Source organism: Leucoraja erinacea, chromosome 14 (genome assembly GCF_028641065.1).
Source record: "Leucoraja erinacea ecotype New England chromosome 14, Leri_hhj_1, whole genome shotgun sequence".
Taxonomy (NCBI): domain Eukaryota; kingdom Metazoa; phylum Chordata; class Chondrichthyes; order Rajiformes; family Rajidae; genus Leucoraja; species Leucoraja erinaceus.
In genome coordinates, this window is record NC_073390.1 from 12,825,191 (window position 1) to 12,847,626 (window position 22,436).

General features: G+C 43.5%; 1 protein-coding gene across 1 annotated transcript in view; it reads right to left on the reverse strand.

The window, feature by feature from the left end:
- Positions 1-441: 441 nt before the first annotated feature.
- Positions 442-22,436, reverse strand: part of irs1 (insulin receptor substrate 1) — a 55,896-nt gene continuing 33,901 nt past the window's right edge. Inside the window, exon 2 of the mRNA XM_055645619.1 lies at positions 442-1,492. Coding sequence (XP_055501594.1) covers positions 1,488-1,492 — 5 coding nt within the window. The 3' untranslated portion in view covers positions 442-1,487. The remainder of the gene's footprint in view (positions 1,493-22,436) is intronic.

Sequence of the window (22,436 nt, forward strand, 5' to 3'; positions counted from 1 at the left end):
AGAAAGTCTGAAAATAGGGGATTGTGTTAAATAACAGGTTATGAAATCGGCACCATTAATTGAACTTAATTAATTGGCATATATTGGTTAACACACTCTTAAACAGAGTTAAGGTGGACACAAAATGCTGAAGCAATTCAGCAGGACTGGCAGCATCTCTGGAGAAGGAATGGAGAGAAGGAATCTCCAGAGATGCTGCCTATCCCACTGAGTTATTCCAGCATTTTGTGTCCACCTGCGATTTAAACCAGCATCTGCTGTTCTTTGCTACACACTTAAATAGAGTTAAATGTCTTACCAGAATTCAGAAATAAAAATTAATACGCTTTAAGCATTATGTGTAACAATTATTTGCAACTTTCAGCAAATTTACAAAAACAGCATCATGAGCAGTCAAGACACAGTCTATCATTTAATCAAATCACCAGCAGGACAGAAAAATGTAATCATTTTCTAATTTATTACTTACAGGGAGTTGGGGGAAGGGAGTCAGGCTCCAGAAATTACAAACACAACACTGCCCATCCCAGGACAGTTCATGTATACATTGCCCAGGTACATAATATATACATAAAGGAAAGGAAGACTAAATGTGATTGTTTTGAGTACGGTTTTGAATTCCATTAATGTTCAGTACCATGTATAGTGATGTTCACATCCCGACTGCAATATATCTCACATTGGAAGGCAGAGAATAAAAGTGTGAAATTAACTCTATGCAGATGGATTGCATTGCTGGTACTTTAACCATATCAGTGAAAGGGACTGTACACCAAAGCTTGTACTTCTGGATTATGCTTATGTATAAACAGCTTTTATCCAAGAATAGAAACATAATCCATTCTCACGGCATATATTCACAAGTTTTAAACAAAATTTCTCTGTTTATATTTAGAACTGTAATTTACTTCCAGACACATCAATAATGGATGTGCATCAGGAAAAAAAAGTTACACTTTCAGTTCAAAAAAGTATCAATATAAAGGAAGCAAAAATGTTAAATATTATTCTGTATTTTCCAAACATTAGCAACTTTTTAAAAATCAATACTTCTCTATACTTAATAATTTACAGTGAAAACCTTAATGTTTTTTCAGCAGCATGTGAAAGTCAAGGTTAATGCATGTGTTACAGTCCAGGTTAGGCATCTGAATTGCATTGCTGATAGTTTTTCCATTTCTGTTTATTGTTGAAGTAGAATGTGCTGATGAGGAAACTGAGGCAGATTCGCTGTTGTGCATATTTCATTACGCACACTGTGCACCACACAGATACACATATGCGCAAGGATACACACACAATGACGAACATGCAATCCAGTCAGAAAACTATGTCCTGAGGTTTCTTGCAGCAAACTGGAGAGATTTTGATGTGTCGTACCATAATTTATGCGAAAGAGTGAGGTCCTAGTTGTACTGTACAAATTATTATTTGAAGCCTGGGGCATCATTAAGTCCATGTAAGGCTTGTCGAAGGCTGGGGAGATGTCATTCTGAAAAAGAGACACACAAAGCAAATTAGGATTTGAGTATATTCACCTCTTCACAGTTAATATAATACAGCCAATTAATTTACACGCATATATGAAGCAAAACATAGGGTAAAACAAAGAAGGAATCGTTCCCGTCTCATCTTTTTCGTTCTTATATTTTCAGTGAATTAATCTCACTATTTCTTTATGAAGCTTTACCTTAAAATATACAACTGCTATTTTATAACATAACCACAAATGCATGCATATAGAAAGAATGGAACATACAATTAAATGCCCACATTATGGAGGAAGCAGCAATATCCCAGTATACTATTGTCTTAATTTACTGGCACAGACGATTTAATAATCTCAATCCACAGGCTCTTTACAATTGTACGTTGTATCCGTGGCAAAATACGGCTGCCGTAATTGTGAATAAATCCCAACAGAAGGAATCCGAAAGAAAATTATACTATTGTTTCAATTCTATCCTTGAATAGAATTAACATTTTGTTCCATGTAATTATTGACGGTCAATTTCTACAAGCATCTACCATTAATTAGTATGTGGATGCGCTAATAGTTGACATCAATGGGATTGAGGCACCAATGCCGTTGTAAATAATGTGGGAGGCAAACGAACGTGCAATTCAGCTCCCATTTTCCACTTAAAACCAATTCATTCATAATCATCAATTTAAAGAAATCCTCAAATTGATCATGTTCATACCTTTGATGATTATATATTGGAATAATAAAAAAAGTGACACGCGTTTGCAAATGTAACTTTTCAGCGACTTTTGTGCCTAACTGAATAAAATTGGCAAAAATATTTACAAATATTGTATACAGTTTCTATTCTATTGTTTAATCTGTCGAGTGTAGGACTGGCAAATGTCCCAAAATTTGCTTCACTCAAATCAAATGAGAAACCAGTGGCTAAAGGTAGATATGATTTTTGCCTACATTTTTTCTGTTCTATTTTTCTGGGTTGGTTTTGTAAAGTGATGACATTTAGGAGTGCAGAGAAACTTTCCAAGATAACGCTGGAATGAAAGAGTTTAACCTGGGTCAAGAGTCTTTTAGCAGCCAAATCAGGCTGTGTCATTTCAATAATCTAATTACATATAATTATAGTACTCAGGAAGGAAATCAAATTAAATGGCAGTCAGATGTAATTTCTCAAGATGAGCAAAGGCAGTGTATTTACTAGTTTGCATTTCCATAGGCACCTGATAACCATTATGTTCCTCTGTAGCAACTCTTTTTTCAATGTACTAACTGTCACATGCAATAAAAAATTAATGGAAAAACGTAAGAGGACATCTCCATTAGACCAAATCACAAACATGTTCAGCTCTGTTGATGTTGAACACATTTTTTTCTTCCCACCACTGCAACTTTACCACGGGGGGGGGGGGGGGGGGGGGGGGGGGGGGGGGAGAGGAGGGGGGGGGGGGGGAAAGGGGGGGGGGGGGGGGGGATGGGGGGAGGGGGGGGCGGGAGAGGGAGAGGAGGGGAGAGAGAGAGGGAGGGAGAGAGTGGGGGGAGAGAGAGTGGGAGAGAGAGAGAGAGGAGGGGAGAGAGAGAGAGGGGAGAGTGGGAGAGAGGGGGGAGGGGGGAGAGAGAAAGAGAGGGGAGAGAGAGGGAAGGGGGGGGAGGGAGAGAGAGAGGAGGGGGGGGAGAGAGAGAGAGGGGGGGGGGGGAGAGGGGGGAGAGAGGAGGAGGGGGGGGAGAGGGAGAGGAGGGGGGGGAGGAGAGAGAGGGAGAGGAGGGGGGGGGGGGAGAGGAGGAGGGGGGAGAGAGAAGAGGGAGAGGGAGAGGAGGGGGGGAGAGAGAGAGAGAGAGGAGGGGGGGAGAGAGAGAGGAGGGGGGGGGGAGGGAGAGAGAGAGAGAGAGGGAGGGAGGGAGAGGGAAAGAGGGGAAGAGAGAGGAAGAGAGGGGGAGGAGAGAGAGGGGGGAGGGGGAGAGAGAGAGGAGGGAGAGAGAGGAGGAGAGAGAGAGGAGGAGGGAGGGGGAGAGAGGAAAAGGGAGGGAGAGAGAGGAGGGGGGAGGGGGAGCGAGGAGGAGGGGAGAGGAGGAGGGGGGGGGAGAGGGGAGGAGGAAGGGGAGGGAGAGGGGGGGAGGGGAGAGGGGAGGGGGGAGGGGGGGGGAGGGGGGGAGGAGGGGGCGGTCGGGGAGGGAGGGGGGAGGGAGGGAGGGGGGAAAGGGGGAGGGAGGGAGGGGAGGGGGGGGCAGAGAGGGGTGACAGAGGGGGGGGAGCAGAGAGGCAGGAGAGAGAGGGATGGGGTCAGAGAGGGAGGAGGGAGACAGGAGATGAGAGACAGAGGAGGAGGCAGAGAATCAGTGGGAGAGAGGGAGAGAGAGTGACAAGAGAGGGAGAGAGAGAGAGGAGGAGGGGGGAGAGGGAGGAGGGGGGGGAGAGGGAGGGGGGGAGGGGGGGGAGAGGAGAGAGGAGGGGGGGAGAGGGAGGAGGGGGGGGGAGAGGGAGGGGGGGGGGAGAGGGGGGAGGGGGGGGGAGAGAGGGAGGGGGGGGGGAGAGGGGGGAGGGGAGGGGGGGAGGGGGGGGGGGGGGGAGGAGGGGGGGGAGGGGGGGGGGGGGGAGAGGGAGGGGGGGGGGGGGGATGGGGGGGGGGGGGAGGGGGGGGAGGGAGGAGGGGGGGGGAGGGGAGGGGGATAGGGGGGGAGGAGGGGGGGGAGAGGGAGAGGGAGGGGGGGGGGGGAGGAGAGGGGGAGAGAGAGGGGGGGGGGGGAGGTGGGAGGGGGGGGGGGGGAGAGGGAGGGGGGGGGGGGAGAGAGAGGGGGGGGGGGGGGGGAGGGGAGGGGGGGGGGGGGGGGGGAGAGAGTCAGTGGATGTAGTGCACCAGGACTTTCAGAAAGCATTTGAAAAGGTTCCACATAGGAGATTAGTGGGCAAAATTAGGGCACATGGTATTGGGGGTAGAGTGCTGACATTGATAGAAAATTGGTTGGCAGACAGGAAACAAAGAGTAGGCATTAACGGGTCCCTTTCAGAATGGCAGGCAGTGACTAGTGGGGTTCCGCAAGGCTCGGTGCTGGGACTGCAGCTATTTACAATATACATCAATAATTTGGATGAAGGGATTCAAAGTAACATTAGCAAATTTGCAGATGACACAAAGCTGGGTGGCAGTGTGAACTGTGAGGAGGATGCTATGAGAATGCAGGGTGACTTGGACAGGTTGGAGGAGTGGGCAGTTGCATGGCTGATGAAGTTTAATGTGGATAAATGTGAGGTTATCCACTTTGGTATCAAAAACAGGAAGGCAGATTACTATCTAAATGGCGTCAAGTTGGGAAAAGGGGAAGGACAACGGGATTTGGGGGTCCTTGTTCATCAGTCTTTGAAATTAAGCATGCACGTACAGCAGGCAGTGAAGAAAACGAATGGCATTTTGGCCTTTATAACAAGAGGAGTCAAGTATAGGAGCAAAGAGGTTCTTCTGCAGTTGTACAAAGCCCTGGTGAGACCACACCTGGAGTATTGTGTGCAGTCTTGGTCCCCTAATTTGAGGAAGGACATTCTTACTATTGAGGGAGTGCAGCGTAGGTTTACAAGGTTAATTCCCAGGATGGCGGGACTGTCATATGCTGAGAGAATGGAGCGGCTGGGCTTGTACACTCTGGAATTTAGAAGGATGAGAGGGTATCTTATTGAAACATAAGATTGTTAAGGGTTTGGACACGCTAGAGGCAGGAACCATGTCCCCGATGTTGGGGGAGTCCAGAACCAGGTGCCACACACACACAGTTTAAGAATAAGGGGCAAGCCATTTAGAACGGAGACGAGGAAAACTTTTTCTCACAGAGAGCTGTGTGTCTGTGGAATTCTCTGCCTCAGAGGCCGGTTCTCTGGATACTTTCAAGAGAGACCTAGATAGGGCTCTTGCCAGTCGGCGCCGCACGGATTAGTCTCTTCCCCTGTCACTCTCCGGGACGGTAGCCCCTTCCTGTGCCATCGCGTCTTTACTGGAGCTGAGGGTGGCTGACGGAGGTTTCCAACCGGACTTTCGGAGGGAAGCCCCAGCCCCAAGCAGCCCAGCCCCACCCCGCCCCAAGCAGCAACCCTGCGCCACCCCAGCGTCAGAGACCTGACCCAGCCCAGAGTCGGAGACCCAGCCCAGCGTCGGAGATGTCGCCAAACGGAAAGCAAAGACTAATCCCGGCAGAGGAGAATGACCAGCGACCATCTTCGCACCAATTCCAGCCACGACCCCTTTGGTCCCCCTCACTGGCTCCTCCCCCACCCCCCCACGGCTCTTCCCCGTCTTTTCTCCGAGCTCAGTCCCCTCTCCCCCCATAACTCACCCCCCCCACACACACATACACCCGCCGCCCACACAGCTCCCCCGCCCCACACAGCCCCACCGCTCCCACAATGAGCCACGCCTGCGCAGTTAGGGGCTATGGGTGAGTGGTGGAATATTGCATTGGGGAATGGGCTCCGTTGGGGGATCAGGACTCCCGTGTGACTGGGACCCAACGGGTCCCACTTAGTCTAGTTTCTTATTAACAGCAATTGACTTTCCACATGCAAATATTTCAAATTATAATCTTTTGCCTTCATCTTCAATTTTTTTTTTCGTGGTCTCTGCACACATTTTCCTCTTCATCTCCTCTGGCCTCATATCCTCACATATTTAATTCTCTTGTCAACAGTTTGCCAAAGTATTTTTCCTAATTGTAACAGAGCACTACTGTTGGGTTCCCAACACTTAGCAAATGCGCCAGCAGCATGCACACCCGTGGCCATTTTATTTATGAGCAATTATTTTGGAGATCATTTCAAAAATTTCAAAAGATAAAGTTGCTTAAAAATAATGTTGAGTGCATCTTAGCACATGCTTATCATTTTCTCCATATTAATTTGGAAGATGCATATATAATCAACATTTTTCATTTCTATTCACCTGTATCAGTTTCTCATGGCACCTAGATCACCATTTACACTAATGGGTGTTACTTTAAAAGTGTTCCAAAAGATATTTCTCATGCAATTCCATTGTGGAACCTATTAATCATCCGCCTATAACTTACACATTGCCCATAAGCACAGCAATTCAATTGAAATGTTTGTAGCAGTTTGCATTGAACCACCGACAATGATCAATGATCAATGAATCAATGATCAATGAAGATCAAAGTCCAGATTAATGTTGAGGCAACGACCAATTAGCAACCTCATTCAGCCAGCAATAATTGCAGAAGTTATTTCATACGTTACATTTATATTCGATTATTGTATTTGAAATGCAATTTTTATTTAATCTAAGCAATCTTACTAGTCCACTGGGCCTTTCAAAGTAAACATCAGTACAGGAAACCAACGGGGAAGTACATGTACCACTCCCTCCCTCTCAGAATATTTGTTGTAAACCAATTTCTTTAGGAGTTTCCCGTGTTTTTCACTATCTTCAATCACTTATCTAATTATGACTGTAGTCCAGTTACTCTATCATCATCTGATCTGGTTTTCAACCCTCTCCAGGAAATGCCTGACCACAGGAACTTGGTCTTATATTTAAAAGACAGTCAGCTAACCAAGTAAAAACAAGGCTTTCATAGCAAAATATAAATTTCAATGAATGTTTGGCCACAGGAAAAAAAAAAATGCAAGTTAGCAAGCACATAATTCTGATGAGAAACAGCTGCAATGTCTTCAGTGATCTCCTATTTCAAAAATTGCACCTACATGCATGATCAGTTTTGAATCGAAGAACTAGTGAAGAATAAAACATCTTCATGAAATTAAAGAACCCAATTAAAGAAGACATTAAAGCACAATATTTAAAAGTTTTATATACTTTTAGTATTTAAAACTTAAGAGATTTACTGCAGATTTACTGATAGATACCAAAAGTACCTTATCAAGAAGGTTAAATCTCAGTTCCAAATGCAAAAATAGATTGATTTAATTTTGAAAACTTTATGTAATTATTGTAAATAATTCTCGGGTAGGCAAATGTACAAGAGACAAAAATGATTTAAATTTTTGTACAGAGCTCACAAGAAAAAGAAAGTACAAGCACAAGTTGTGCTCTATTTCTAGCTAATAAGGACTGAACAATTAAACATTTCTGGAATAATAATATCCATATACTTGAAGAGTATTTGAAGAATTCTATTCCATTCTTAACAGTGGACTGAAAAATAACATGCACAATCTCTTTCTACAAATATCAGGATTGTCCATACGTACTCGAAGTAATAATGGCTTAAAATAATCAAACACATTATAAATGTTTTATGTAGACACAAGGAACTCCAGATGCTGGTTTACAAAACAAAGTGCTTGAGTAACACCGTGGGTTAGGCAACATCTCTGGAGGACATAGAGAGGTATACGTTTTGGATCAAGACGCTTCTACAGAATCAAAAAGTGATTCAGAACTAAATGTTTAGATACAGATAAATGTGAGGTGTTGCATTGTGTGAATCAAAACTGTTCCTTTCTCCATGTCCTCCTGACATGCTGCCTAACCCGCTGAGTTACTCCTGCACTTAAAGCACTTAGATTTTTTCGGCGACTGTCAGTCGCAGCAGGTCAGCGAAAAAGCAGCGACTAGACCCACCCCATAACAACGTCTACAACAAACTACGACAACCTACCACCTAGTCGACGTCAAGCTTTGGCAAGCAACTGACAACCGACGACCCATTAGGAGTCCACCTACGATCACACAGGCGACAACCTACGACAGAATTACCTGTCGCCGGTTGACGTAGGTAGTGGTCAATGGAATTCACCAAAGTCAGCACCGGGCGACAACCAACGTCACCTGGCGACAACCTGCGTCATCCTGGTGACAACCCACGACTGAAGACAAGCTTCGTCAAGCCCACAGTCGACGAAATATTTTGAACGTTTCAAAATCCAGCAGTGACCAGAAAATCGACTCTTTAGGTGACTACTCACAACCATACAGGTGTCACCCTGGGAGCATGTGGCGACAGCCTAGTTGCCTGTAGTCGCTGAAAAAAACACCTAATGCATTGAGAGTGTGATACATTGTAGATATAAATAAATTTTCACGAAATGAATGAAACTTATTTAAACTGCAAATATCTATATTAGTTTACAGCATGGTAAAAGGCCATTCGACCCACCGAGTCCACACTGACCATCGGTCATCCGTTCACACTATTCCCTTTTGCATCCACTCCATATACATTAGGGACAATTTACAGAAGCCAATTAACCTACAATCCTGCAGGTCTTTGGAATGTGGAAGGAAACAGGAGCACCAGGAGAAAACCCACACCATCACGGGGGGGGGGGGGGGGGGGGGGGGGGAGGGGAGACGGGACGTACAAACTCCACACAGGCATCATCCAGTCAGGATCAAACCCAGGTCTCTGGTGCTGCAGGGCAGCAATTCGACTGCTGCACCACCGGGACATTTGTACTGAAGGCCACTGTGTTCAGGTTAACTCCTTGCATTGGGAATCAAGGATTAAAAAAAATGTGAACAATAATTCAATTATGTTTTTTGTAAACCATTTTGTGTTCAGTAGTTTACAAAAGTTACTAATCTTGACAATATAAATCATTATAATGATCGCAGTGAAAGTCCAGTAGTTTTGAGTAAAAATGTATTTCCAGTTGGAACTAATCAGTACATCAAAGTTATCACGCCATAGGGATTTTTGCAGAGAGGTCAAGGAACCCTTGCAAAGTCTAGGAAATTCATTACAGTGAAGTCAAAGCCAATATGCTGTAGACTCTCCTTTCCTGGACTTTAAAGATGAGATGGTTAAGGTATTTGGTTAAATATCTCCTTCTAAATAATGAAAATATCATTTCAAATTTACTAAATCATCACAGCATGAAAGACACAAATAAAATAAAGATCCTTACACAATCACATAAAAATGCTGAAGCCAAGGATAAAATAACCCCTTGCCAGGTTTCCTGAACACAAATCTAGACTTCCAGAATTTGCTCATATTTGGGAGCTAAAAGATCATGTTTTGCACTGTATTTACACCATTGTGACAAGGTTTATTTTACATACAATCTTCCTCACAGGTGTTTTGTTAATTTTTTAACTAACAGCCATCTGTAACTGGATACAAAACATGACAATTTAAATGGTTGTGTAATTCATATCACGTCCATAAACCACATAGCCAAGAAAAAAAAAGAAATGCGCAGGTGCACTTCATTTAATATCAGCTATCACATTCTATTGATCAGATAAACAGTCTGTGCAGTAGGTCTTTTTATTACTGTCTGGCACACCGGATCTGCAACAGTGAGTGGTTTATTTCCCAAAGGTACAATGGGGTTAGTGGATTAATCTGTAATGACTCCTGTGAAAAATGTGGTCCTTTCTTTTTTTCAATAGGGTATCTAGACCATAAACACTGATAGCTCTCCTGAAGGACTTCATTTAATAAAAAGACACTAAATCGAATAGATGACTGGAGGTATGAAAAAAAAATTCTCCTTCAACTTAATCCACAACTGTAAATTTATTCTCAATTATATTCCATTTTCAGATTATCAAATACCCTAGTTTGCTGCATGATTGTAAGAGCATTAAGTAGCAACAACCACATGGATTCAATACCATTTTCTCCTGTTGACATTGTAGATACTTCAATGATTTTGACCTACCAGTGTAGATAAGGTTGAACAATCAGCAGCAGAAAGACAGTAATAACCGAATAAGGCCGAGCAAGCAGGCATACACCATGACAGAACACTCAACACAGCAAAGGCTAACCTATATGTAGGTATTTACAACTACGATTGTTGAGTTATTTTACACCAGCAGAGTGCAGATTAGGAAGCATTGATGCCGTTCAATGCTGAATTAGCTCTGATAGATTAAATAGAATATTAAACAGAAGTTGCACCTGCTGCAAGTATACATTTGTAGAAATTGAGGACATATCAAGCCCACCCATGATGTTTGCATGATGAAATAATTAACTGACAATTAAGCCACTGGTCACTTGGACAAGTATGATGGAAATACATGCCTCAGAGAACAAAAAACATTTCAGAAAGAAGAAAGAGAAGAAATTGAAAAATGGAAGGTAAATGCTGTAATTGGCAATCTTTAACACGTTGTCATTATCACGTACTGAGAATGGAACAAAATAATCTATTCCGTCTCCACAAATACAAGATAAACAACTGGCCCTTTTAAATGAACACGAAAGCGAAGACTAATCTGTCTTCCATCTGTACTCACTGAATTCAATCCTGTAACATTAGACATTTGGCTGTGCATTCCCACATTTAGGACTTTTGGACAAGGTTGATTAGTTTCCCCATTAGTTCAAGTAAATTACTCAAAAGTTATGAATTTGATTCTTAGTCTGCAATCAGAATTTTAGGTTATGGGGTTCATCACATGGCTTTTGCACAGTGTGGACAGTTAATTCTACTGAAAACATTACTAACGCCGTTCTCCAAATATTCACCATTGCATTCGCACATTTATATACACACACGTATGATAACAGAAAATCCTGGAACCTATTAACCACTCTCTACATTACAATGTGGCATAGGTTCATGAAATACAAGTTATGCTCTTAAACAGGAGTCTTTTTAAACAGCTGATTTTGCTGAGCAGCTAATAGAGAGCATTGTCAAAATCAAACAACTAATGCAATTCATTATTGCAGATTTGTAAATTTCATCCTCAACTTTTGATTTTCTTGCTGATACAGATAATTGCAGAGATCAGTTAATGCACCCAGAGGTACTACCATTTCATCTGCACACCCGTCACCAGCATAAGTATGGCATGTATAAGATGAATACATCTCCCTGCTATTCAAAATCACTCACCCTTCCTGCAGGCAACAAGCCTTCCCTGGAGATCATTATCAAAGCTCATTAAAGTCATATTAACACTATCAAATAGCTCAATTCTGGAATCAAATCACAGTATACATTTTGGTCATCACAATTTTTTTGCCAGAGACTCAAGGGGAAATAAAACTTTTCTCCAGTAACTACAAATTGCATCACAACATAGCATAAATAAATGATCTTGGTTCCGATAGTTGACGAGCCAGAATACAAGAACAATGGTCTAAACAGGACATTCTCTGAAAACAGGCATGGAGAGAGAAGGGGGAGGCGAGGAAAGAGAAGGAAAAGGAGAAATTGTGTTGCTGAGTCAACCTGCTACAGCTCTTTCAAAGTAAGCAGTACACCAAGCTTATGCAGCTTGCTAATTTAAAACACTGCAGAGTCCAGCCTGTGCTGCTGAGTAGCTAAATGCCTTAGCAGGTGTCAGTAGCTTGTGGCAAGTAGCATTTAAGGCTAGGCTGCATATCTAAAGGATGGTGAATTATGGCTGCAGAACTTGCTAATATTCACTTTCTGATTAAGGATGCTTGTAAAATGGCAAAACATGAGTCTTTTGACTGAGAAAACATTAACTCACCAAACCTATTATTCGTATAGATAAAGCTCATTGGTTGAATGTGATCAACGTATATCAAAATTATCTTCAATAAACATATCTATAAAATTTGGAAGTCTCTCACGATCAATAATAATTTATTTCCACTATTTTTTTGTGGAGGAAAGAACTGCAGATGCTGGTTTAAATTGAAGGTAGACAAAATGCTGGAGTAACTCAGCGGGAAAGGCAGCATCTCTGGAGAGAAGGAATGGGTGACGTTTCAGGTCGGGACCCTTCTTCAGACTGATGTCTGGTGGGGGGGGGGGGGGGAAACAGAGATAGAATGTAGTCAAAGACAGTGAAGCCCCTGTCCCACTTGGGCGACCTCTGGCGAGTTTGCCCGCGACCCATAGTCGCGGCAAGGTCGCCACGAGGTCGTAGGTCTTCGTCACTCTCCTTCATGAGCGAGAGTGGTCTCCGCGTAGTCGAGGCTTCAGCTAGATCACAGCATATTTTTCAAGATGTTAAAAATTGACCACGACTAAAAATAGGTTGCCGTGGGAAAAATCGTTACTTTTTTAGTCGTAGGTCTAGTCGAAGCGGGTCGTAGTAGGTCGAGATGCTAGTCGTAGGTAATCAAAGGTGGTCGAAGGTAATAGCTCCGGGGTGAAAAAAGGTCAGTAGAAAAAAGGTAATTTAAACAGCAGAACGTCACCTCTTTCACTCCAAGGCATGTTCATTCACAGCTGGAGAGTTTTTTGGAGAGGAGACGTGTGTTTTAGAGATGGCACCAAAAAGACTGCAGCGCAGAGGGAGGGCACAACACTCAAAAAAACCTGCCATGCATGTGTTGCCCACCCAGGAGTAGTAGTGGCAGGGGGTGATGCCACAGGAGGTGATAGTGCAGGAGGAGGTAGCCCTGCATGAGAGACCCCTGGAGGAGGAGACCCGAGTGGTAGTAATATGTCCCCACCACCACCCCATCCTTCACTGCCTCATTTAAAGGCAGCAAAGCAGCCCTTTCTCCTGTGTCTGACACAGTATCAGAGGCAGATGGCCCAATGGTGGTGAGAGAGGGCTGGAGGAAGGTTATGCCCAACACCTTCACCAGGCAGCAGGAGGGGGACCTTGAGGAATGGTTCCAGCAGAATGCCATCCTGTACGAAAAGGAAAATGAGGGGTACAGGGACAGGGACAAGAATGGCATGTTTGCCATCCACTGCCCCACATGTGTGCTTAAAGTTACATCTTTTGTCAAAGCCCAGCACCACTCTCTTCCACTCATTTGGTGTACTGGGACAGTCCATCACATCATCTCCATTCACCCATTGTGACCTCTTCTTGTGCTTCCTCTTCACCCTTGCTAATCCCCTTCTGCTTTTCTTAAAAAGCTGCTGAAGCAAAAGGGCTACTGCAAACAGCAGTACAGGTGCACAACCTTTTATCCGAAAGCCTTGGGACCAGACACTTGTCGGATTTCGGACATTTTCGGATTTCCGAATGGAAGATTTTTAGCGTAGATTAGGTAGGTAGCGCGGGCGACTTGAAAAGTCTGGAGTGGCTGCCTCCTCCCCGGAGACCGGGGAATCATTGTAAATCATTGCATAAATGTTAGTCAGTTAGTTTGGAGAGATTTTATGTGGTGGTGGTGGGTGGGGTGTGAAGGGGGAAACTTTAATTCTTAGTCCCCTACCTGGTCGGCGACTCCCAACATCGCGGAGCTGGGGGCTCCGTCCGGCCGCGGGCGGCTCCGGTTGGAGCTCTGACCCCGGCAACTCTGCCCCTGGCTGCACGGCGCTCCAAATCCAGCGGCGCCCGCGGCCGGACACCCGCAGCCCCAGCTCCGCGAATGGTGGGAGTTGGCGGCCACAGCGCTCCGGAGCTTACCGCATGGCGACCCGGTAAGGCATTGCCCGCTCCCCGCTGGTATCCCAGCGCTGCGAAGGCGCCGACTCCCAACATTCTCGGAGCTGGGGCTGCGGGCGTCCGGCCGCGGATGGCGGTGGATTTGGAGCGCCTCACAGCCAGGGGTAGAGTTGCCGGGGTCGGAGCTACAACCAGCGCCGCCCGCGGCCGGACGCCCGCAGCCGAAGCTGGGAGTTGGCGGCCACAGCGCTGCGGAGCTTACTGCACGGCGACCCGGTAAGGCATTGTCCGCTCCCCGCCTCTCCGACCAGGTAGGGGACTAAGAATTAAAGTTTACCCCTTCACCCCCCCTTCACATAAAAGCCCTCCAAACTAACTGACTAACATTTAAGCAATGATTTACAGATGTTGAAGTGTCTCCCCGGTCTCCGGGGAGGAGGCAGCCACTACAGTAGTACAGACCTGGGTTGACCGTGGGTCATTTCGGGTCAAGTTTGGCGCCAAACGCGAGCTTTGGTGTGCAGATGACATCCTGGGAAAAAATGGCCCGTTTTCGGAGTTTTTCGGTTTCCGGGACTCTGGATAAAAGGTTGTGCACCTGTAGTTGTATTTTTACTAACATCCTCCAAACTAGTTCATTCCTTGCTTGCATGGTTCAGAATGATTTTTAAAAAAAAGTGAGAAAAAAAAAAGTAACAATTACATCATTTTAGGTCTTCTTCATAGTCAAGGGAGGTCTTCAACAGTCGTAGGAGGTTGTACACATAGTCGAGGAAGGTCGTAGGAGATCATAGGTCACGGTGACATTGATATATTTTTTTTAGTCGCTTAAGGTCGCGGTGTAGGTCTCCCAAGTGGGACAGGCCCTCGAGACTTGAGGAAGAACTGGGAAGTGGGAGGGGATGGGGAGAGAGGGAAAGCAAGTGCTATTTGAAGTTAGAGAAGTCAATGTTCATACCGCTGAGGTGTAAGCTACCCAAGCAAAATACGAGGTGCTGCTCCTCCAATTTGTGTTGGGCCTCACTCTGACAATGGAGGCGGCCCAGGACAGAAAGGTCAGATTGGGAATGGGAGGAGGTGGTAAAGTGCTGAGCAACCGGGAGATCTGGTAGGTTAAGGCGGACTGAGCGGAGGTGTATAGCGAATCGATCGCCGAGCCTGCGCTTGGTCTCGCTGATATACAGGAGTTGACACCTGGAACAGCGAATACAGTAGATGAGGTTGGAGGAGGTGCAACTGAACCTCTGCCTCACCTGAAAAGATTGTTGGGGGTACTTGGATGGAGTGGGGGGGGGGGGGGGGGGGGGGGGGGGGGGGGGGGGGTAGTAAAGGGACGGGTGATGTATCCATCTCCTGCAGTTGCAGGGGAAAGTACCTGGGATGGGGATGGTTTGGGTGCGAAGGGACAAGTTGACCAGGGAGTTGCAGAGCAAACGGACTCTGCAGAAAGCAGAAAGGGGGGTGGAGATGGAAAGATGTGGTCAATAGTGGGATCCCATTGGAGGTGGCAAAAAATGTTGTGTTTATGGTGTGTTTTTGTTATTTTTATTATATGTATGACTGCAAGGCAACGAAATTTCGTTCAGACTGAAAGGTCTGAATGACAATAAAGGATTCTTTGACTTTGTGACTATGAAATTACTGGAAAAGTTGGGTTTGTTGTTCTCGGAGTGGAGAAGGCTTGGGGACTTGATTAATGCATGAACAATTCTGTGGGGTGAAGGATAGAAAGTAAGAAACGTTCCCGCATCAGTGCTGTATAAAACCAGAGGGAATAGGTTTAAAGGGGTAGGAGGTTTAGAGGATCTGTGCGGAAAAATTATTTTTCTAGACAGTGGTTGAAATCTGAAATCTGGATGGTGAAAACAGAGAATCCAGCAACATTTACAAAGTATCAAAATAAGTGCCCGATTCGCCAAGGTACATAAGGAAAATGGGATTCAAATCATGAATGTTTGATGGTTGCCATGGATACTGTGGGCCAAGGGGCCCACTTCTGAGTTGTATGACATTCTTTACACCAGCCACAAAAAATGTTTTAAAATAGAATAGGAAGTAGAATAAACATGTTCAAATATCAAAATGGCATTTAACAGAAAAGATTGGTTTATACAGTGCCATCCAGAATGTTTGGGACAAAGACCCATCATTTATTTATTTGCCTCTGTGCTCCACAATTTGAGATTTATAATAGAGAAAAAAAATCACATGTAGTAAAAGTGCACATTGTCAGATTTTAATAAAGGCCATTTTTATACATTTTGATTTCACCATGTAGAAATCACAGCTGTGTTTATACATATTCCCCCCATTTCAGGGCACCATTATGTTTGGGACACATGGCTTCACGGGTGTTTGCAATTGCTCAGGTATGTTTAATTGCCTCCTTAATGAAGGTATAAGAGAGCTCTCAGCACCTAGTCTTTCCTCCAATCTTTCCATCACCTTTGGAAACTTATTGCCGTTTATCAACATGAGGACTAATGTTGTGCCAATGAAAGTCAAGGAAGCCATTATGACTCTGAGAAACAAGAATAAAACTGTTAAGAGATATCAGCCAATATTAGGCTTACCAAAATCAATTGTTTGGAACATCATTAAGAAGAGAGCACTACTAATCACAAAGGGACTGGCAGGCCAAGGAAGACCTCCACAGCTGATGACAGAAGAATTCTCTCTATAATAAAGAAAAATCCCCAAACACCTGTCCGACAGATCAGAAGCACTCTACAGCAGTCAGGTGTGGGTTTGTCAATGACCACTGTCTGCAGAAGACTGCATGAACAGAAATACAGAGGCTACACTGCAAGAAGCAAACCACTGGTTAGCTGCAAAAATAGGATGGCCTGGTTACAGTTTGCCAAGAAGTACTTAAAAGAGCAGCCACAATTCTGGAAAATGTTCTTGTGGACAGATGAGACGAAGATTAACTTATATTAGAGTGATGGAGAGAGCAATGTATGGAGGAGAGCAGGAACTGCCCAAGATCCAAAGCAACCACCTCATCTGTGAAACACGGTGGTGGGGGTGTTATGACCTGGGCATGTATAGTTGCTGAAGGCACTGGCTCACTTATCTTCATTGATGATATAACTGCTGATGGTAATAGCATAATTAATTCTGAAGTGCATAGACACATCCTATCTACTCAAGTTCAAACAAATGCCTCAAAACTCATTGGCTGGCAGTTCATTCTACAGCAAGACAATGATCCCAAACATACTGCTAAAGCAACAAAGGAGTTTTTCAAAACTAAAAATGGTAAATTCTTGAGTGGCCAAGTCAATCACTCGATCTGAACCCAATTGAGCATGCCTTTTATATGTTGAAGAGAAAACTGAAGGGGACTAGCTGCCAAAACAAGCAAAAGCTAAAGATGGCTGCAATACATGCCTGGCAGAGCATCAGCAGAGAAGACTGGTGATGTCCATGAATCTCAGGCTTCAATTGCAAACAGTCATTACATGCAAAGAATATGCAACAAAATACTAAACATGACAACTTTCTTTTACATGACATTGCTGTGTCCCAAACATTATGGTGCCCAGAAATGTGGGTACTATGTATAAACACTGCTGTAATTTCCAAATCCTTTGTCCCAAACATTATGGAGGGCACTGTACGGCGTGGAAACAGGCCCTTTGGCCCTCTGGTTCTGTACCAAACAGCAATGCCCCCGTATGCTAGCACTACCCTACACACTAGGGAAAAATTACAGAGGCCAATTTACCTCCAAATCTGTACGTCTTTGGAGCATGGGAGGAAACCGGAACAGCCGAAGAAAACTCAGAGTCACAGGGAGAAAATACAAACTCCGTGCAGACAGTACCCAGTTAGGATCGAACCCGGGTTTCTGGCACTGAAAAGCAGCAACTCTACCGTCCCACCACTGTGCCGCCCTAACTGATAACTCAATCAGGAAAAATGAATTGCATTTATTTATGTTGATATGTTGAGTTTGGACATCACTTTTTCATTAAACTGACCTACTCCAAGTACATGAAGGAAATTATTTTTGAAACAATAAGCTGTTCTGTGTGGTGCCATGATCTGTATCTTTAATCACATAGAAGTAACCTAAATAAGATAACTCATTAGCAACAGAAATTGCACAGAAGCTCCTTTATTTACCAGAACTCCAATGAAAAGTATTCTTCCAAAAATGGTATCGTGTTTGTTTTATTCATAATTTTAAAACATTTGAAATTTCAAATGCATTGTTTTCCTTATAATCCAACACACACAGCGAAACAAAACAAAATCTGAAAGATGGCATTTATCAGCTTGACAAAGCACTTCAGATACTAAAATGTTTTGCAGCAAGGAATTATTTATGTGCTCAATATAGTGGATTTTCTGTAATTATACTTTGACGTGATTTAGAAATCAGAAGTAAAACAAAGTTCTGCAGATAGTTTAAGAGAATGATGGATGCATACATTTCTCTCAAAATCCAACACAAATTGAATTATCAATCTAACATGGTCAATATGAATTTTCCAATCATTATCGTTTTGCTCAATGTTTCATCCAGCCTTGCATGTCTGCCATAAATTAATGATTTTGCAGTAATTTTCATCTTTTTATCACTGTATAGTTGATGCTAAAGCACATTTTCATTTCACAACATTCTCTATAAAGAGAGAATGCCAGAAATACCACTAAACAACAACCTTTAATCAGATATTTCAATGGCTCATTATTTTTAATTTCCAGCATTTTGATTATTTTCTTATTTTCGTAAATTCTACTGTATTTAATAGTGCATAGAAATAAAGATGAGAGTAATGACAAGGAAATAAAATTAAGACAAGGAGCATCATACAACGTCAACATTGACCCCATTTATTTATAAACTGTTTTCTGTCCATTAATCTCATATCATCCTTAATCCTATGCTAATTTTGTTTATTAATTCATATGGGAATGTATAGAAGGCTTTCTGAAAGTCCAAACCCATCATATACATCAGAGCCCCATTATCTATTCTGTTAGTTAAATTTCAAAAATATTAACAAACTGCTGAACAATACTTTTTCATAAATCCACGATGACTTTGCTCAATCTTACTCATATTTTCTCAGTGCTTCTTGCCACTTCATTAACAATCGATACCAACACTTCCCCTAGCAGCAATGCGAGGCTAATTGGTCTGCTGTGCCTTATTTTCTCTCCCTTACCTTTCTTAAACAGTCAAACTACATTTTCTAGCTTCCAATCTGTCTAAGCCATTCAAGAATTAATGTGATTCCCAAGATAACAACCAATGCATACACTATCACTGTTGCCATTTATTTCAAAATTTTGGGACACATGGAATTGGAGTCCATCACCATTCAGTCTCATTAATTTCTAAAACACTTTTTTTCCTCCTCACCATCCCTTCAAGAATACACATAAGCTTTCATAGAAATGTCATGTCCCTCATGTGACCATTTTTGTACTCTGCGTTTACTGATCAATTTCGTGGTTCTCTGAAATGTTCCCACTCCTCGGATTTACTTGCTCTTTTTGGCAGCATTTTGGGTCTTTAACTTTATTCTATGAGATTTACATTCTCCTGTCAATTACAGCTCATCCATTTTTTCTATGACCAAATGTTTATCACCAAAATGGGATAAATGATACTTTAATTCTTTAAGACATTGCCGATTTACTGTTATATGTTTTTAATGTCGTTTCCCAATCTATCATAGCCAATTCATGTTTCATACTTGTGTAGTTTGCTTTGCTTAAATTTGAATAAAATCACTTTAAATTTTTAGATTAAATTTAAATATTTAATTATGAAAGAAATCACAGAAAATGGCAATGTAAATTAGCGAAATTAATTTAAAAAAAACATATATTTCCAACGTGTGCCAGATATTTACATAATGTGCACAGAAGATAATCACAACAGGGTGGTTTGTATAATTAAACTCCAGGGATAACGGAAGAGTGTTCTGGTGAAAGGTCATCAATTTGAAATGTGAACTGTTTCTCTGCACAGCTGCTGCTTGACCTACTGAGTATTTCCAACACTTAGTCGTTCTTCAAGAATTTGTCATGCTGTTTACCCACCGGAATGTCTATTTCAAATTGACAGTGCTTAGATACATCACAAATATCCATTAGCTTCACTGTATTAATATATTAAATGTTTCCTGCAATAGGAAAGAAAATACTGAATATGTCAAGTACCTGGAAGCATTTTCTGTAATGGTACAAAACCATTTCCTTGACTGTAACTGGATCCCAATCTACAACCTCACAAGAACAAAACCCCTGGCATAAAAAAAGATTGCAGATAGTTCAAAAAGTGCCCAAAACAGAAACATGCCACAGCCTTGGCCATCTCTTCAGATGTAAACCTTTCTCCTGTGTCCAACATTCCCGTTCCTCATGGACCCTCCTGTCGGCCTTCTACCCTCTCTGGGCCTTTTTATTGCAAACTGCCTGCACAACATTAACCATCTTGACTTCTTCACTCCCCTTATCCACTCCAATCTCACCCCCTCCGAATGCACAGCCCACTGCTCACTCGACAACAATCCCAACATTGTTATTAAACCAGCTGACAAAGGAGGTCCTATTGTAGTCTGCCAGGCGCCTAGCCCTTGACCATGACTCCACAGTCGAACATCAGGTCATCAGCTCTGGCCATCTTCCCTTCACAGCCTTCCACACTTATCATTCCCCAGTTCTACACTGTTGCTTCTATCTGCTTCCTAAAATCCACAAACAGGACTGCCCTAGCAAACCCATTGTTTCTCCCCACTCCTTCTCCATAGAACTCATCGCCAAATATCTTAGAACGCAGAACATAATACAGTATAGCAGAATGGCAGGCCCTTCAGTCCACAACATCTGTGCCAAACACAATGCCAAGACCATCACTCATCTACCTGCACATAACCCATATCCTTCCATTCCCTGAATATCCATAACCTTCTGAATTTTGTAGTCGGCAGGGCAGTACTCTGAATATCGCCAACTTGGACCATTTTTTTAAAAACATTTTTATCAAGCCAATTAACCTACAAACCTGTACGTCTTTGGAGTATTCCTGTACAAAAGATTTTTAAATGCCACTAACGTATCTGCTTCAATCAACACCCTTGGCAACGGGTTCCAGACACTCACCACCCTCTGCGTAAACAACTTGCCCCATCCATGTCCTTTATATTTTGCCCCTCTCACCTTAGCTATGTTTCCAGTATTTATTTTTTCCATCCTGGGAAGAAAATCTTGATTCTAAAGGATAGAGTTCCCAAGGTCCTCATCTTTCACCATAACAATCTACGTATACAACACATCATCCTCTAACATTTACATCGTCCAAAGTGGTCCCATCACATCTTCCCATCTTCACTCCTTCTGCCTTCCTTGTTTCACTCATCCCTACCCACCCAAACCACTTCCTCCCCAGGTAGTTTCTCCTGCAAGAGATGTAAAGCTTGTATACCTCCTCCCTCACATCCATCCAGGGGTCCCAGCAGTCCTTCCAGGTGAGACAGAGGTTCACATGCACCTCCTCTGGCCTTGTCGACGAGTACATCGGCGAGACCAAGCATAGACTCGGCGATCGTTTCACCAAACACTTACGTTTGGTCCATAAGGCCTGCTAGATCTCCTGGTTGATAACCATTTTAACTCTTCGTCCCATTCTGACCCCCACCATTGCCAGAGCAAAGCCACACACAAACTGGAGGAACAGCATCATACAACCCAACAATATGAACATTGAATTCTCCAGTTTTAGGTAACTACTAAACAACCCTCCCCTTCTTCCCTATGCCCCACCTGGACTTGCAGCTACTTCCCTGTCCCCCTGCCTCATCTACATTCCTTCTAGCTTCACAATTCACAACTCTTAAAATCTTTTGCAGGGCTCGAAATTAACAGTTGCCCGGGTGCCAATGGCGATCTAAAGTCCCGCCAGGCAAAATAAAAGCAAGCACCCGGGACACCTATCGTTCAGTTCTGAGGGGGCCACCCCTCTCTATCTCTCTCTCTCTCACTTCTCACTCTCCGTCTCCGCTCGCCCGCCACCCATGTCCGGGCCGCTGGTTCTCTGCTCTCCGCCCACTCCTCATCCACCGTGTGAGTGCGAGTGTGTGTGTGTGTGAGATATACCCACACACACCCACACACACACAATTTCCCTCCTAGGATTAATAAAGTTCTATCGTATAGTATTGTGTGTGTAGGAAGGAACTGCTGATGCTGGTTTAAACCGAAGATAGACACAAAAAGCTGGAGTAACTCAAAAGGTCAGACAGAATCTCTGGACAAAAGGAAAATATTATGTTTTGGGTTGGGTCTGAAAAAGGTTCCTGCATACCTTTGGAATGTGGAAGGAAACAAGTGCACCCGGAGAAACCCCTGCGATCAAAGGGAAAAGGAGCAAACTCCATACAGATAGCACCCATATTCAGGATCAATTCCGGGTCTCTGGCACTTTTAGGTAGCACCTTTATGCCAATGTACTGCCCCATAGTCTTGAACTAATAATAATAATAATAATAATAATAAATTTTATTTATGGCGCCTTTCAAGAGTCTCAAGGACACCTTACAAAAATGTAGCAGGTAGAGGAAAAACATGCAAGGGGAATGAAATAAATAGTAGAGACATGACTAGTACACAAAGTAAAGACAGAATTCAATTCAAAACACAATATGAGGCAATTAATGCACAGATGAAAAGGGAGGGGGACG